The sequence below is a fragment of the Hyaena hyaena genome, unplaced genomic scaffold (assembly GCF_003009895.1).
Source record: "Hyaena hyaena isolate Hyena2069 unplaced genomic scaffold, ASM300989v1 scaffold_449, whole genome shotgun sequence".
In the NCBI taxonomy this organism is placed as follows: Eukaryota; Metazoa; Chordata; class Mammalia; order Carnivora; family Hyaenidae; genus Hyaena; species Hyaena hyaena.
The window spans coordinates 383,323-401,201 of NW_024081076.1; the positions used below are offsets into that span (position 1 = coordinate 383,323).

At 39.7% G+C, this 17,879-nt stretch overlaps 1 protein-coding gene across 1 annotated transcript in view; it reads left to right on the forward strand.

Annotated features, from left to right (window-relative positions):
- Positions 1-16,505, forward strand: part of LOC120245994 (protein kinase C-binding protein NELL1-like) — a 362,498-nt gene extending 345,993 nt beyond the window's left edge. Inside the window, exons 5-7 of the mRNA XM_039253279.1 lie at positions 11,495-11,671; positions 14,465-14,689; positions 16,103-16,505. Coding sequence (XP_039109210.1) covers positions 11,495-11,671; positions 14,465-14,689; positions 16,103-16,153 — 453 coding nt within the window. The 3' untranslated portion in view covers positions 16,154-16,505. The remainder of the gene's footprint in view (positions 1-11,494; positions 11,672-14,464; positions 14,690-16,102) is intronic.
- Positions 16,506-17,879: the final 1,374 nt, after the last annotated feature.

The following is a 17,879-nucleotide window of genomic DNA, read 5'->3' on the forward strand; positions in this document are numbered from 1 at the left end:
TATGTAGAACATCATGTCATCTGTGAAAAGTGAGAGTTTGACTTCTTTGCCAATTCTGATGCCTTTGATTTCCTTTTGTTGTCTGATGGCTGATGCTAGGACTTCCAGCACTATATTAAACAACAGTGATGAGAGTGAACATCCCTGTCGTGTTCCTAATCTCAGGGGGAAAGCTCTCAGTTTTTCCCCATTGAGGATGATGTTCGCTGAAGGCTTCTCATAGACGGCTTTTATGATGTTTAAGTAAGTTCCTTCTATCCTGAGTTTCTTGAGGGTCTTTATTAAGAAGGGATGCTGTATCTTGTCAATTGCTTTTTCTGCATCTATCGATAGGATCATATGGTTTTTATCTTTTCTTTTGTTAATGTGATGTATCACATTGATTGATTTGCGAATATTGAACCAGACCTGTAACCCAGAAATGAATCCCACTTGATCTTGGTGGATAATTCTTTTTATGTGCTGTTGGATTCAATTTGCATGTATCTTGTTGAGGATTTCTGCATCCATATTCATCAAGGATATTGGCCTGTAGTTCTCTTTTTTTGCTAGGTCTCTGTTTGGCTTGGGAATCAAAGTGTTACTGGCTTCGTAAACTGGGTCTGTAAGTTTTCCTTTGATTTCTATTTTTTTGGAATAACTTAAGAACGGGTATTAACTCTGATTTAGATGTCTGGTGGAATTCCCCCACGGAAGCCATCTGGCCCATGGCTCTTATTTGTTGGGAGGTTTTTGATAACTGATTCGATTTCTTCTCTAGTTATGGGTCTGTTCAGATTTTCTATCTCTTCCCGGGTGAATTTTGGTAGTGAGTGTGTGTTTAGGAATTTGTCCATTTCTTCTCAGTTGTCTAGTTTTTTGGCAGGTAATTTTTCATAATATTCCCTGATAATTGCTTATATTTCTGAGGGGTTGGTTGTAATCAGTCCATTTTCATTCATGATTTTGTCTATTTAGTAGTCTCTCTTTTCTTTTTGATAAGTCTGGCTAGAGGTTTGTCAATTTTGTTTATTTTTTCAAAAAGCCAACTCTTGGTTTCATTGATCTGTTCATCTGTTTCTTTGGTTTCTATATTGTTTATTTCTGCTCTGATTTTTATTATTTCTCTTCTCCTACTGGGTTTGTGGTGCTATTGTTGCTCTCCTTCTAGTTCCTTTAAGTGTGCTGTTAGATTTTGTACTTGTGCTTTTTCTAATTTCTTGAAATAGGGCTGGAGTGCAATATACTTTCCTCTTAGGATTGCCTTTGCTGCATCCCATAGAGTTTGGATTGTTGTATTTTCATTTTCATTTGTTTCCATATATTTTTAAATTTCTTCTTTGATTGCCTGATTGGCCCATTCGTTCTTTAGTAGGGTGTTCTTTAACCTCCATATTTTTGAGGGTTTCCCAGTCTTTCTCCTGTGGTTGATTTCACATTTCATAGCATTGTGATCTGAAAGTGTACGTGGTTTGATCTCAATTCTTTTATATTTATTGAGGGCTGCTTTATGTCCCAGTATGTGATCTATCTTGGAGAATGTGCCATGCACACTTGAGAAGAAAGTGAATTCAATAGCCTCAAGATGTAGAGTTCTAAATATATCTGTCAAATCTATCTGGTCCAATGTGTCATTCAAGTCCATTGTTTCTTTAGTGATTTTTCTGTCTAGTTGATCTGTCTATTGCTGTAAATGGAGTATTAAAGTCCCCTGCTATTAGCACATTCTTGTCCATAAGATTGTTTATGTTTGTCATTAAGTATTTTATGTATTTGGGTGCTCCCATATTCAGTGCACAGACATTTATAATTGTTAGCTCTTCCTGATGGATGGACTCTGTAATTATTATATAATGCCCTTCTTCATCCCTTGTTACTGTCTTTAAAGTCCAGTTTGTCTGATATAAGTATAGCTACTCCAGCTTTCTTTTGACTTCCAGTAGCATGAAATATATTTCTCCATCCCCTTACTTTCAATCTGAAGGTGTCCTCAGGTCTAAAATGAGTTTCTTGTAGACAGCAAACAGATGGATTTTGAGTTTTTATCCATTCTACTACCCTATGTCTTTTGATTGGAGCATTTAGTCCATTTACATTCAGTGTTATTATTGAAAAATGTGGGTTTAGAGTCATCGTGTTCTTTGTAGGATTCATGCTTGTGGTGATGTCTCTGGTATCTTACGTTCCTTGCAACATTTCCCTCAAAGAGTTCCCCTCAGGATTCTTGTAGGGCTGGTTTAGTGGTGATGAATTCTTTCCATTTTTGTTTATTTGGAAAGACTTTTATCTCTCCTTCTATTCTGAAGGACAGGCTTGCTGGATAGAGGATTCTTGGCAGCATATTTTTTCTGTTCATCACATTGATGATTTCCCGCCATTCCTTTCTGGCCTGCCAAGTTCCGGTAGATAGGTCTGTAACCACTCTGATAGGTTTCCCTTTGTATGTTAGGGCCCTTTTCTCCCTAGCTGCTTTCAGAATTCTCTCTTTGTCCTTGTATTTTGCCAGTTTCATTATGATGTGTTGTGCAGAAGATTGATTCAAGTTATAGCTGAAGGGAGTTCTCTGTCCCTCTTGGATTTCAATGTCTGTTTCTTTCCCCAGATAGGGAAGGTCTCTGCTATAATCTGATCAAGGACTCCTTCAGCACCTTTCCCTCTCTCTTCCTCTTCTGAAATTCCTATGATACGAATATTGTTCTGTTTGATTGTATCGCTCAGCTCTCGAACTCTCCTTTCATGTTCCTGGATCAGTTTATCTCTTTTTCTCAGTTTCCTCTTTTTGAGAATTGTGTCTTCTGAGTCACCCCTTCTCCTTTCTGCCTCTTCAGTCTGTGCATTGGATGCTTCCATTTTATTATGCATCTCATTTATAGCATTTTTAAATCCATCGCAACTATTTTTAAGCTCCATAGTCTTTGTAGCAATAGTTTCTCTGATGTCTTCCATCCCTTTTTCAAGCCCAGTGATTAATTTTATGACTATAGTTCTAAATTCTTGTTCAGTTATGTTGATTATATCTGTTTCAAACAATCCTTTAGCTGTAATTTCTTCCTGGAATTTCTTTAGAGGAGTGTTCTTCCATTTCATCATTTTTGCTAGCTTTCTGTCTCTTGTTAGTTTTAAAAGCTTGTTATGCACTCTGCACCTGTGAATACTGCTGTATTAAAGAAGGTTGTTTGACTGACCAGGGCCTGTCCATTCAGGAAGTGTTCTTTGAATGGTGTTTTTTCGTCTCTCTTGTTAAGACTTTGGTAATTTTATTTCCCTACTCATAGTGGTGTTTGGGATTCTCCACCCTGTGTACTTTGGCTTGTTTCTTGAAGTAGCCCTGGAAAACAGACAGACAAACACACAGGGAACAAAGACACACAGATGCACAGACAATTCCAACAAACATGGAAACCGAAAGGGAAAAAGAAAAAAAAAAGAGGAAGGAGGAAAAAAAAATAATAAAAATTAAAAAGAGGAAAAGAAAAGAACCCAAAAGTCTAAAAGCATAAAACCAGAATTCCCAGCTACAAATAAGGAGCTGGGTGTATGCTGATGGAAGGGCATATACAAAGAGAAATGACAGGGCAAGGAAGAAACAAAATTGGACGATGACCAGACAGAGAGATTAAGAGGTTTCATTCAGAGAGAGAAAGAGGAGAATATGGTTAGAGGCAAGGAGAAAGAAACGAAGATAATATTACACAGAGAAACTATATAGTCTGATTACTCTAGAGAGAGACAGACAGACAGACAGAAAGGTAGCTGTGCAGGTGTAGAATATACATCTAAAGAATGGATTAAATGTGACTGTTTAAGCAAACCAGTGACTAGAGTGCCTAGTCCAGCAGAGGGGAGGTGTACGAGACAGAGAAAATATATTTGAATAGAAAGGATTGATTTAGAATTAATCACGGTAGTGCATCCATATCCATGTTGGTCTTGCCCCAGGCTTCCTTGTTAAAAAAAAAAAAAAAAAAAAAAAAAAACAGCTCTCTAGCGGGGATGGTCGTGGTTTGGTGTAGGCGGGTCTTAGCCTCCACTGGGTCCTGCAGGTGGCTCCCTGAGGTCCCACTTTGGTGGCTGTGAGGAGAAAAATGTTGGCGCCCCAGTCCCTTCTGGAACCAAGCATTGCAAACACTCTTTTGGGTCTGATCTCCTTGTTCTGCGGGCACAGCCAAGGTATGCCGTGTTCTATGTCCCAAGCCACACCTTGTTTTCAGATCTTAGTCTGCGTGCTTTATTGATACCACACGAAATATAAACCCGCAGGCCAAGTCCTTCCAAGCAGGTTCGGCCGGAGGACCTGCAGAGTGGTTTCAGGCCACGCCGCTTCCTCACTGGAAATCCAGCCAGAGGAGCGGCGGGGTGGAGCAGTTTCTGGCTGTGCAGCTTCCTCTCCAGATTGAGTTGGAAAGCAGACGGGCAGTTTTTCCTGGCGCTGTCTGGGACCAGGGGTCTAGCTCAAAGTTGGCTCCACAGCTGGAAACTGGGTTACTCTCTGTCATGAGCCTAGGTTTTTCTCTTCTCCAGGGACAGGGACAGTTCTTTGGGCAGTTTCAGCTGCTCTTTCTTTCCCCCTTCACTCACCATGGCTCCTCACAAAGGGGGTCCCCCCTCTCTACAGGTCCTGGCCTGTTTTTATCTTCCCCCATTCGCGTTCATGCACCTATAAGGCTATTTTCTCAGTGGACTCACTTTTTCCTTCCAAACTCCTGTGAGTCTGTAAGGGTTCCTAGGGCTTCAGGCCTTCTCCGTTTAAGAAATAGGGGTGAGCAAAATGTACTAGCTCCCTTCTTCTCTGCCATCTTGCCCCCTCTTGTGACAGTGATTTTATGCATCTTTAGACCACTTAGTTGATTAAGCCCAGAAAGACTGCTGAATTGCTTTGAACCCATGTTCTCCTAGCATTAACCAGACCAGAAAGTGAAAAATGGAGCTCCCTTTAGGCTTGACCTCTAAATCTTATAGCCCAGTTTCTTTACAGATACCCATCTGTGGCTCTTCCATTCATAAATTTGTCCAGAGCCTTAGGAAGACACCTTTATTTTCTACCTGTGCTACATTGGAAGATAGAGAGGTCTCAGGTTTTTTAGTTTCTAGGAAACTGCAGCAGTTTCATATGAGTGGTCATATTTAATATCGTTGATTATGGGGATGAATAGGCAAATGGATACAGAGTTATGTGACATGCCCTTGTAGAGTTATGAACGATATGTTATAGGGACATGGAAAAGGGAAGTATTCTATTCTAGGAGGATGCAGAAAGGAATATGGAGAGATGTCACAGACGAAGTGACCTTTGAGTGAGACCTTCAAAGATGAGAAATTTAGCCAAGCAGAGATGTGGGGGAAAGTGAATCCCAAGCAGAGGGAACAGCAAGAACAAAGATGCAGAAACATCACATGTGTTAAGGAAAAATGTGAAGTAAGTGGTAAGCTTAGAATATCAGAAAAAAAGAAGATTATGGGAGGAGGATAACTGATAATAAGCCTGGAAAGGTTAGGGACAGAGCCAGACAATGGAATTCAGAGATTATTCTGTGGGCAGCAGAGTATATCATGAGTGACTTCTTGTTTAGGATCAGCATGGCCCAATCAAAGTCTGATGCACAGCCCAGTAGAGGGACTAAGGAGATCCAAACTAAATGGAGAGGTACCACCTAGCCTGAAATAAGGTTCAAAGGAGTAAAGATGAGCACCCGAAGAAGGGTTAGAGAGAGACCACATGAAAGATAACACAGAAATTAAGTCGTGGGTCCTGATGAATGATAATATCAGACACTCAGCCTCTGTGGCCATGTGTGCCCTCATTCTATGGACAGAAAAGAAGCTCCAGAGTGGCATGTTTGGGATTTAGCTGCCCCATTTTCCTGGGTCAAAAGCGTTCAGGTGCCACTGACAAGAGAAAGAACCAGGGCTGCTAGTTAGACGTGTTTACACTCAATAAGTGTTAGATACTACATTTATTCCTACATGTTCACCTACTACTGCAAGTGGAAAATCCATTGGGAGAAAAAGAACAAGCTATGAAGGCCAGATTTCATTTCTGTGCTCCCTGCAGCATTGCTTTGTTGATTTTTTTAGTTGAAGAGTGAATAGCATTCATCCTTTAACTAAATGTAGTAATAAAGACTTGAGGAATACCAGGTATTGCATTTTTCTGGGTATTATAGAGATGGGTAGGGAAATGGAGACCACAAATAACCACTTGCCCTCCACATCATCATAAGGTCACGGCCAAATTGCTGTGGCAACACAGAAGGAGGGTGAAGTGGAGAGGACTTTTGCCATGAGATTGTCTGGAATGCTGACCACTTGACCTGGACTCATATATAAGCCTTTCCTCAGAAATGGAGGAAACCCATGTTAGGGAAACCTAAGAGGTTCATGTGTTTCCTTCAGGCAAGAATAAAGCTCTACCTGCAAAGAGCCCACAATAAAATAACCCTGCCACTCTCCATGTGGCACTCATTCAAAGAGTGAAGAACAGGGATGAATCAGCTTGTGCCTGGGGCCAGGGTAGAGGTTAGCTTTCTGAAATCCTTCAGTTTACTCATAAAAATGCTTTGCTTTGCTCTCTGAACCTAACCAGTGAAATTGTTAATACCTTCCTCTCTGGCGTGTTCCTGATGGAAGGAGTTGCCTGTGTGGTCCATAAGATTGTGCTTCCTTCTCTTTGAAACATGAACAAGTTGGCAAGTTTAGTTCTGCCAACTCTCAAACCCCTCAAACCCCTCAAAACTCTAGGGGTCCTGTCAGGGAACAGGGTCTTCTTTTCTGTTCTCCTCACTTCATACTTCCACTGTGTAGTTGCAAACCCTGGCTTTTCATTGCCAAACCCTGTGGGTTATTCCATGTTAATTCCCCAATGGACTGGGTTACTTTATTTCTCCACCAGAGGTCTCAAACTCTACCTTGCACCAGAATCCTCTGGAGGGTTTGTGAAACTTTGATCACTGACTCTATACCCTAGACTTTCTCCTTCTGTAAGTCTGGGTTTGGGCACAACAATTTGCATTGCTAAATAGTTCCAAGGATATTCTAATGCTGCCTGTCAGAGGGAACACACTTTGAGAACCATGGCCCCAAGAATCCTTCTGATTTGAGTTGTGTGAAGTCCTTTTATCCTACCCTTCAGCCTCCTCATGATACAAGGAAGCAGCATATTGGAAAATCATCGCTATGAATGTCTAGAGTGGGGTCTGGTTCCTGTTTTGTCACTAATTTGCTCTGTGGGAGAAGTGCTTTCCCCTCTCTGGACCTGATTTCTTCTTCATTAAAATGAGGCATTTGGATTGAATGACTGTTAAGAGTTTTATTAGAGAGGGCAAACGGACTGGTTGTGTGGTGTAACCTGAAGCCAAATTAATATTTTGTAAAGACAACTGGATATCACAACACAAAAATTTGTATGTGAAAAGGTAGGATAGATGGGTCTAGAGTACCACTCTGAATTTTACTCTTTATATCAGAGATCAAAAAACATTTTCTATGAAGGGCCAGATGGGCTTCGCATAACTATAAGGTTTCTGTCTTACATACTGAACTCCGCCATTAGACTGTGAAAACAGCCAAAGGCAATATGTAAACGAACAAGGGAAGGTGTGTTTTAATAAAACTTTATTTGCAGAAACAGGTGCCTGGCCAAATTTAGACTGTAGGTGTCAGTTTGCCAAACCCCAGGTTATATTATTATTCAATTTACATAAATAACCTAAGTTCACTTTCTTTTTTAAAAGTGTTTGTTTATTTTGAGAGAGAGAGAGAGTGTATGTGCATGAGTTGGGGAGGGGGCAGCAAGAGAGGGAAAGAGAGAATCCCAAGCAGGCTCCACACTGTCAGCACAGAGCCCAGTGTTGGACTTGATCTCATGAACTGTGAGATGATGACCTGAGCTGAAGTCAAGTGAGACACTTAACCAACTGAGCCACCCAGGCACCTCCACTTTCTTGATTTAAAAGTTTTAAAACTATGGTAAAAAAGTGATATTCTGCAATCTGGAGTCAATAAATTAATGTGTTGACTATTCAGTAACAAAATGTGTCATTTATAGTATAAAACCTATAACTTTCCCTGGCATAATAAGAATAAATTCATTTTTTATTTGATAGGAAAGTATATGTCCCTACTTCTTAAAATTCAGGAGCAACTTAAATGTATAATAGTCATTGTTTATAGCTGAAATCCATTATAAAACTGCATAAAAGCATTTAGCTTCCACAGCAGAAGGGTAAAAAAAAATACATCTTTGGCATTTAGATGAGGCTTGTTCTGACCACTCCAGCTGGGATTGAGGTCAAGCTCTGGGAATGACCCCAGTGATCTACCATGAGAAGGATTACTCACCAACCGTGAGCTCAATTTTCTTGCCAAGTTTATATTCTAATGTGGTTGTGTTCTGTTAGCTGAGATTTTGTAATGGCATTCTTATTGAATTAATGGAGCCACCTGTGACATTTTCATTATTAAAAATGATTTTCTTGACAGTTACTCTGTAATTCAAAAGGCAAAATGAACATAGCCATTGTTCTAAAATATGTTAGAACCTAAGAGGGGCCTATTTGGCATTTTCACATAATTGATGAGATATGAAATTGCCTTATTTTGCACTAACCCTGGAGGCTATTCTGCTTATTCATTCTTTAAATCCCCACATGCGGAGAGAAACCTGACATTCTGATTGGGCCTTACTGCCTGTGGTACAATAGCCTCTTCTAAAACAATCTGTCCCTGTTTAATGTGGTTTGTGGATAGTGCTTGTGGGTTATGGAGGCCTGGTCCTTCTACACTTGGGGAGAGTAATACTTGGCCTCAGTGGCTAACCTGATCAAATGGTTTTATATGGTAGCTATCATTATTTTCTTTTTAGCTTCTGTTGGTTAAAATAAATCACTAAGGAGTCCTTCTGGGCAGTGGTTACATGAGCAAAATACATAAGTGAGTTACAATAAGGGCCTATTGTTGGAAGAGTCCTAGAATCTGGACAATCCTTTGTCCGGGCTAATTATAATCTCTGACTCAATTCATCTGCTTAACTTGAGTGTCTATGTGTATAATCTGTCATCCCTTGATACTTAGAAAATTATGGTTTCTTGTCATTTTATGCAGTAATAGAGAAAATGCACATGCTTTGAGGAAAAGCGCTCTTCAACCTGTTATGTTATTATATACATAGCCAGCATGTCTCCTTTCTATTCTCCATAAAAAATGTAAAGCATTTAAAGACTCCCACTTCAGCTGACAGTAAGCTTGTCTCCACAAGCCTTGTCCTATTCAACATTGTTATCGATGAAGTAGATGAAGACCCTGATGGCAGGTCCATCAAGTTTGCAGATGTCACTAAGCTGTGAAGGAGGACAAACTATGGTGGATGACAGAAACAGCATTTAGAAAACATTGTGACAGCCAGGAGAGATGAAATGAATCTAACAAGGTAAAATACAATAAGGATAAATATCAGGTTTTATACTTACTGCCCCCAAACAACTAAGTGTACAAGATGGGGAAAGGGCTTAATGAGGTTTTAGTCTTCATTAAGCTCAATATAAATCAACACCATGACATCACCATAGTAGGTAGGGAAGTAAATATTGAAACCAGGCTACTTTAAATAAAGCATAGTGCTTACAACAGGGTGACCGTGAGTCCCAATTCACTGTGCTGGTCAGAGTGTTACTGAAGAATTATATTTAGTTCTTTTACTCAGCTACCTCATTTGAGAAATGGAGTGTAAATTGTACTCCACAGAATTATCAAGCCTAAATGCACTGAGATGCCTGCATGGTAAGTGTCCAACTTCAGATCAGGTCATGATCTCATGGTTCATGGGTTTGAGCCCCTAATTGGGCTCTCTGTTAGCATGGAGCCTGCTTCAGAGCCTTTGTCTCTCTCTCTCTCTCAAAACTAAACAAACATTAGAAAAACCTTAAAAGACTAAATGTACTAATGCACATAAAAGACAGCACAATGTATGGCACAAAATAAATGTTAAAATGATGGTAGATTATTATTATATTGGAAATACTTAAACTGTTGAAGAACACAACTATAACAGTGAAAGGATTCAAAACTAGTGGTAGTAGTCAAAAAATTAGAGATATTTAATCCAGAGAGGAAATGATTCAGTGGAAACATAAATGCTGTCTTCTATGAATGGAAGAGTTGAGAGTGTGGCAGAAGGGATTGGGAGTTCTGTGATTAGCTAGAGTGTGAACAAAGATCCATGGATAGGATCCAGTTTTTAACATTCAGTTATGAACACAGGTATATATCTTGAATGCCTTCCATAGTGGTGGCTTCCTTGAGACTGGAGAGCTTCAAGCATAGGCTTGATGACGTGTATATGGTTGAACCCTCTATAGAGGGTTCAAGTGTAGGTCCAGGAGGAGTGGTTATGGGTCCTTTAAGGTACCACTGGCCCTGAGATTCTTTGGTTTTTAAATATTCAGCAAAGGAGTCATAACTGTAAAGGAGTCTTATCTTACATGTTCAGCATCTTCATTGTCTGAGGGGAGACGTTACTCTAAGTTACAGGTGTATAATGGGTGCATGCTGCAGATGCACAATATTTTTTTTCTTTATTTCTGAGAGAGGGAGGGAGAGAGTGAGCACAAGCAAGGGAGGGGCAGAAAGAGAGTGAGAGAGACAGAATCCAAAGCAGGCCCCAGGCTCTGAGCTGTCAGCACAGAGTCCGCCATAGGGCTTGAACCCACAGACTGAGATCATGACCTAAGCCAAAGTCAGAGGCCTAACCAACTGAGCCATCCAGGTACCCCTGCAAATGTACTGTCTTAATGTTTGAGTGCTGTTGAACTTCAAGTCTTTACAAGTGTTCAGGGCCATTACTCCAGAAATTGTACTGTGCCTATTATTTAGGCAACTGAGGTGGAAGGGGCACCTGATATAGCCCCTTGCAATAAACAGCCTAAAGCCTGTCTTGTAGAAGAAAAATTGTTTTGAACCCAGAAGACTTGATGATGCTCCTTAGAGATCTTTAACTCCATATTAGATAAATCATTTAGCCTCTCTGGGCCTCAGTTAATTCTTCTGTAAAAGGGATAAAGTCGGACTTCCTCCCAGAGTGGAGGCAGAGATAATATTAGAGGAATGCATTTGGTGGTATCATTGTGAACTGGGAAAAATACAGTAGCGTAGTTTTCCCATTAAACGAGTTCTTGAACATATATGCATTTTTAACTGCTTAAATTGTAATTTTACTTATAAATGTGAGTTTTTGTAAACATTTAAGAAAAAAAGAGTTTCAAAGAACATATGACTTTTTAAACTTAGAAATATCTCCATTTTTACGAGCTGCTCTGCAGGCAAGGTCAGGGAAAGACAGTGTGTCTGTGTGTATGTGTGTGAGTGCACACGTGTGCATCTGTTTTAAAGAAAATCAGAGACGGCCAGGGGAGTACTCTGACTCTAAGAATTCCTTTCTAGTTGCTCTGTTTATAAGGTTTGCCTTACGGCAGTCACCCTGTTTCCCTAATGATGTAACCTCCTTAACCTCGTTTCTAAACAGGACGGAAAGATCTTCTGCCGACGGACAGCTTGTGATTGCCGGAATCCAAGCGTTGACCTTTTCTGTTGCCCAGAGTGTGACACCAGGGTCACAAGTCAATGTTTAGATCAAAATGGACACAAGCTCTATCGAAGCGGAGACAACTGGACTCATAGCTGCCAGCAGTGCCGGTGTCTGGTAGGTCAGCTTAGAAGGTCTTCTCCCTTTACTCCGGAAAGGTTGCAACCTCAGTTGCCTATGGGCTTTAGTTTCTGCTTTTTGTGATCCTATTCAGGGAGCTTGAGTCTTGTGGCTACTATGGGGCATATGCTCTGCCTAAAGACATTCAGATTCTACTATTTAAAACAATATAAAAAGACAGGGTTGGGCGGGGGAGGAATGGGTGATACAGGTGATGGGGACTAAGGAGTGTACTTCTGATGAGCAATGCGTGATGTATGGAATAGCTGAATCACTAAACTGTATACCTGAAACTAATATAACAGTGCATGTTAACTACACTGGAATTTAAAACAAAAAACAATATACAAGATAAAAAGAATGTGTTTATGGATCAGATTTAACCCAATTTATGTTAGTTTATACCTGCTACTTTTTGCCAAATCCAGATGAAGAGAAATGTCTGCATGATAGTAAGCTTTCAAAGCCTTGACTGGGACTTGTAGTTTTTAGAGAGCCAAATCTTCAATGTTTTGGGACTAATAAAAGTTTCAATAGGAGAGATAATAGAACATGGTAGAAATAACAGGGATTGAGTCTTTGAGATGTAGAATTCAGTCTTGCTTCTCCCACAGGCTAACTCTGTGTTATTAACTCGGGCAAGTCCTTGCATCGATCAGTCTTTCCTTGTACACAAGTGAAATACCTATTTCATAGGACTTTTAGGAAGATGAGAGAATATATGTGAAGTGAAAATACAGTGCTTGACACATAGAAGATATTTAGCATACAATAGTCACTACTGATAACATTTCCTAGATGCTTCAGATGCTAAGCTTTCATATAGAAAAAGTGAACCTAATTGTGAATCTTCATATAAAGATACTGATGATATAATCAGATTTGAGAATGTCCAGAGAAAAGGCTTAATTTCTGGACTTGGTTCTTTCTGTTTCAAATCATACCACACACAAAGTTTTCAAAGGATGCAAAGAGGGGCGCCTGGGTGGCTTAGTCGGTTAAGCATCCGACTTTCGCTTAGGTCATGATCTCGCGGTTCGTGGGTTTGAGCCCCGCGTCGGGCTCTGTGCTGACTGCCACCTCAGAGCCTGGAGCCTATTTCAGAGTCTGTGTCTCCCTCTTTCTCTGACCCTCCCCTGCTCACGCTCTCTCTCTCTCTCCTAGAAATAAAAAAAATTTCAAAAAAAAAAAAGGATGCAAAGACTATTAGGCTCTATAATCATAGTGAATCTTATGTTTTGTCTATGAAGAAGCCATAACCAAGTCTACTTATAATGGAACCTAGGAGTTCTGTAGTTTAACCTTTGCTGAAATTAGTGATTTAATCCATGGATACTGTATGAAAATAAGCATTTAGAGAAATTGTACTGTAAATTTCTCAGATTTTCTAACATCTCATGGTGAATGTGCAGATCATCTTAATAGAATACATTTTTGTGAATCACCCCTAATACTGAGAAGTCGATTCAGATATATTCAAATGAAAGCCATTTTCTTAATGTTTTATTTATTTCTGAGAGAGAGAGACACACACACAGCTTGAGCAGGGGAGGGTCAGAGAGAAAAGGAGATACAGAATCTGAAGCAGGCTCTGAGCTAGCTGTCAGCACAGAGCCCAACGTGGGGCTCGAACCCACCAACTGTGAGATCATGACCTGAGCCGAAGTTGGATGCTTAACTGACTGAGCCACCCAGGCGCCCCCATTTTTTTCAAGTTCCCATCCAAGGGCATATAAACCCAATATAACTATAAAATTAGCTTCCATACCAGTCTGGAAAACTGCATTTCTTTTTCAAGAAGCCAGTCATCAGGCACTAGAGGAATCGGGATTAATTTCAGACATGAAATTTTCATTGAAGTGTTTCCATGTCCATCCCCAGCCCCTAAGGTTAATATCTCCTGGGAAAACTGAAGATGTTGAACATGTGGCTTAATAATTGAGTATAATGTGAGTCATATTTTAAAAAATATCAATAATGTACATGTGCTAGAATGTGCTAGACTCTGATATAATGGTGAGCATGATAGACCTGATAGAGCATGAAACTGACCATATCATTAAAATGAGTTTTCATAAATTATAATGAATTTCCATGATAAAAGAAGAGGCTGCGTAGAGAAACAGTTATAGGCAGCTCCACGGAGCCACAGTTGCTAGATCCTGAAGCACATAGAGGCTCCCACCTGCACTGTGATACCTCGCTACACCTGAGTGATGTTGCTAGCTGAATGTCATGATCAAACCATTCTAAAGGTAGTTCTCTTGATATTTCCCAGTATCAAATTTAAAATTGAGATTAAGAATGCAGTTTATGATGTTGTTGAAATATTATAGTGCTTCAGGTTCCGCTTTGACCTTAAGAGAAGTTAATTTTTCTTTAGACACTAACGAGCACCTTATCACCTATGTACTTATTTGTTCATTCAGTTAGCATTTTTTTTTTTACCCAAACTGTGCTAAGCATCAGGAAGATAAAGAAAATCTGGAGTTGTACTGATAATAAGAAGGAATATAAGTATGATGATAAAAATAGTTATGGGCTGCCACTGGCACACAGATATGGACCTGCCTCTCTCTCAGGCTGCAGTATAGACAGCCAGTAAAAGTCCTGTGGAGGAGGTGATGGTGGCAGTAGCTCTTCAAGGAGGAAGCACAGTAAACCCATAAAGGTGGAAGTAGAAACATTTAGTGAGGACAGTGATGATCATTACTGACCCTCCCCGGCCAGTACCTCGGGAAAACTGTGCGTAAGAACAAAAATGAGCCATTTTTGGCTTTCTCTCTACAGGAAGGAGAGGTGGACTGTTGGCCACTAACCTGCCCCAGTCTGAGCTGTGAGTACACAGCCATGTTGGAAGGGGAGTGTTGTCCCCGCTGTGTCAGTGACCCCTGTCTGGCAGATAACCTCGCCTACGACATCAGAAAGACTTGCCTGGACGCCCATGGCATTTCCAGGCTGAGCGGCGCAGTGTGGACAATGGCCGGATCTCCCTGCACAACTTGCAAATGCAAGGTAATTGGATGTCCTGAGGACAATCAGGCCTTGAACAGTTGTCACAGAGTGCTTGCGGGAGGTTCCAAGGGATGTGATGGAAACACAGGCAGGCATTTCTCGAGGAAGGTTAATATGTCTGAATGGATCAGAGCCACATTGTGTATATAGGTAAATTCCAAATGAACACGGACTAAAATAGTACTCTCTCTTGCCTTTGAAGTACAGAATTGTAACAACTGAAAACTAGGCCTAATTATGGCTGAGTTAAGAAAGGGGAAAAAAAGATCTCTTTCATGCTGGACAATTTTTATAAGCTCTTTCATGAAGCTGTCATTGTTAGAAAAAAGTGCTCTATGAAGTTGTTTGCTTTGTTTAATTATCATAGTGCCTAATGCAGGAACTTGAAGCTCTTGCTGCAGGATTTAATTAATTGTGATTATTTTCCTGTCTTTTTGGAGGAATTCCCATGAGGGATCATCATATGTCTTTGAAATTAAAAACTGACCCCTGTCTCCCTATGAAGCTTGGGAAGAGCTATGGCTACAGCTGACCTGAAGCTGGGGTTAGGTAGTGTCACATCTCTGCCAAAACATCTGTTTAAGATTCTCATGATTAAGCACATTTAAAATATTAGTCTATTTGGTTCTATCAAATTCTGGCTCAGCTTCAGCTCTCAGTGGAAGGCTCCCAAGTCATCTTTTTATGGCTGTTCTAAAGGTGAATTCTTTTCTTTTTTCTGGAAAGTACCATCTTAAGATTCAGCCCCAATAGGAAAAGGCCAATATCAACCTTCACATAGCAAAAGAGCCACCGTCCCAAGTGTACTTTCAAGCCCCAGTAAACTCAGTGACAAGGGGATGCGGAGACCTGTGTTATTTAGCAGTATATCTTTGGGGTTAGATTTGGGATTCATTTAGGGCGATTATCAAAGGATATTAACATTAATCACATCTTTAATTTTTAATGAATTTCCATTAATTTATATATCTAAATATGTACTGTCCCCTTCATAGTCACCATTGAGGGACTTTTCTTATAATGCAAACCTTTCGTTCTAGAACCCAGTTTGGGGTTGCCTTCAGGTTCTTCTACTTTTGATTCATTTTGTCAACGACAAATTATCTTTGAGTGGTATATTTTTAAAAACAAATTTAAGTCCAGTGAATAAGTTGTGTGAACACCCTGGAAACAGAGAGGAGGAATCCGAAACATGGTTTGGGAGGTATAAACTTGCACTGCCAGCAGCAGCTAGCAGGAGGTACTCCTATGTCCTTCCTTCCTTTCCTTACCTCCTCTAGCATTTTTCTGGTATTTTTTCAGTAGCATTCATGGAGTTTATCTCAAAATGGAGATGGTCATATTAGATATGAAAATGCACACTGATTTATATCCTCTGTCTCAGTTGGCTAACACTTTTGTCTTGATGTACAGAATGGAAGTGTCTGCTGTTCTGTGGATTTGGAGTGTCTTCATAATAACTGAAGTATTTAAAATGGACTCATCATCGCGGGAGAAAAATGGACGGAATGACCATCCAGCATGGTGAAGAAAAGAAATTGGTGTTTTTTTTGTTTTTACCACAGACAGTTACCAAAGTCTCCATCTGAGGAAGGTGTTTGGGGGTTGCCTTTTGGATCTATTACTTTGTTCATTCCTGCTAACCTAGTCTAGGTGACCTACAGTGCAGTGCATTTAAGTCTATGGTTGTTATAAGAAGTTTCCCGTGTTGTAAATCACTTTTCCCTTATCAAATCATTTGCAAATACATTTAAATGATCTCATGGTAAATGTTGTTGTATTTTTTGGTTTATTTTGTGTACTAACATAATAGAGACTTGGCTCTTTTTATTTTTTTCTTGATTTTTGGATCAAATTCTACAAATAAAGTTGCCTGTTGTGATTTTGTCCCATCCACAGCATAAAGACCTCCGTGAAATGTTTTGATGAATATATGTATTCAGTTTAACTGCATCATACTTACATTTCAGACTGTTGAACACGCTTAGATGCTCACTCAGTTTAAATACTGTTAAAAGAACTTTCTACTCTCTCTTGCAAACAAAGTAAAACAAAAGCTTAAGTCACAATTTAGAAGTAGCAATACTTACCATCTTTCCAGGCACTGAAAGAGAAAGAGTCTAAGTTATTGATAACATACAAGGGACTTGCATACCTATTAATTTATCATCCTAACACAGGTGAATGGTATCATTCCTATATTACAGAATATAAATTAATGGTTCCTGGGCATTTAGTTTGTTCAGTTGATTTATACCATGTTGGGACTGGTGGCCAGCAATCCTAATGCCTGTCCAGTGCTATTTTCTTCTAGACCACACCACCTCTCAGATGGTGGAAGATAGATACACTCTTAAGAAAATTTATTTGTATGCTCAATAGTTACTTTAGAACAGTGAATATTTTCATTTGAGCCACCACCATATTTTCAAGAGTTGGCAGTTCTTGAGTAGTACAAAATGAATAAAATGTGTAAAAAACATTTTATCTCAACTGAGAATTTAAACTTACATTGTAGTTTCAGGTAAATCATATGATAGTGGTTTATAATATCTAAGGCACTTGAATTCACTATTATTCTGAATCAAGTTGTGTCATAAAATTTTATTCACTTTCCCAGTATCAGAAAAGATGTTATTAAGTCATTCATGCTAACAATATTTTAAACCCCCCAAAATAATAAAATTATTCATTAAAAATGGCAAGCTCAGATTACCATTGTTCATTGGTATTTGCCAGAGATTCTACTCAATATCATCAAATATTTTGGGGAAGATGCAGTTCACTACATGAAATTAATTTCATGTGCTAAATTATGTCAGCAGTACTTTAAATACTGTATTTAACGCCTACTGCTAAAATGTGGTAAGTTAGAAAATGTCTCTACTTTAACTCCTTAAATGCAGTCATGGAATGAAGAACTTGAAAATGATTCCTTTAAAAACAGGGGTACCTCAGCTGAATATCTGACTTCAGTTCAAGTCATGATCTCGTAGTTCATGAGTTCGAGCCCTGCAATGGGCTCTGTGCTAACAGCTCAGAGCCTGGAGCCTGCTGTGGATTCTGTCTCCCTGCCCTTTCCCTTGCTTGCCCTCTGTTTCTCTCTCTCAAAAATAAAAAATATTTATGACTCAGTATTAAAAAACAAAATCTTAAGGGGCACCTGGATGTCTCAGTCAGTTGAGCATCC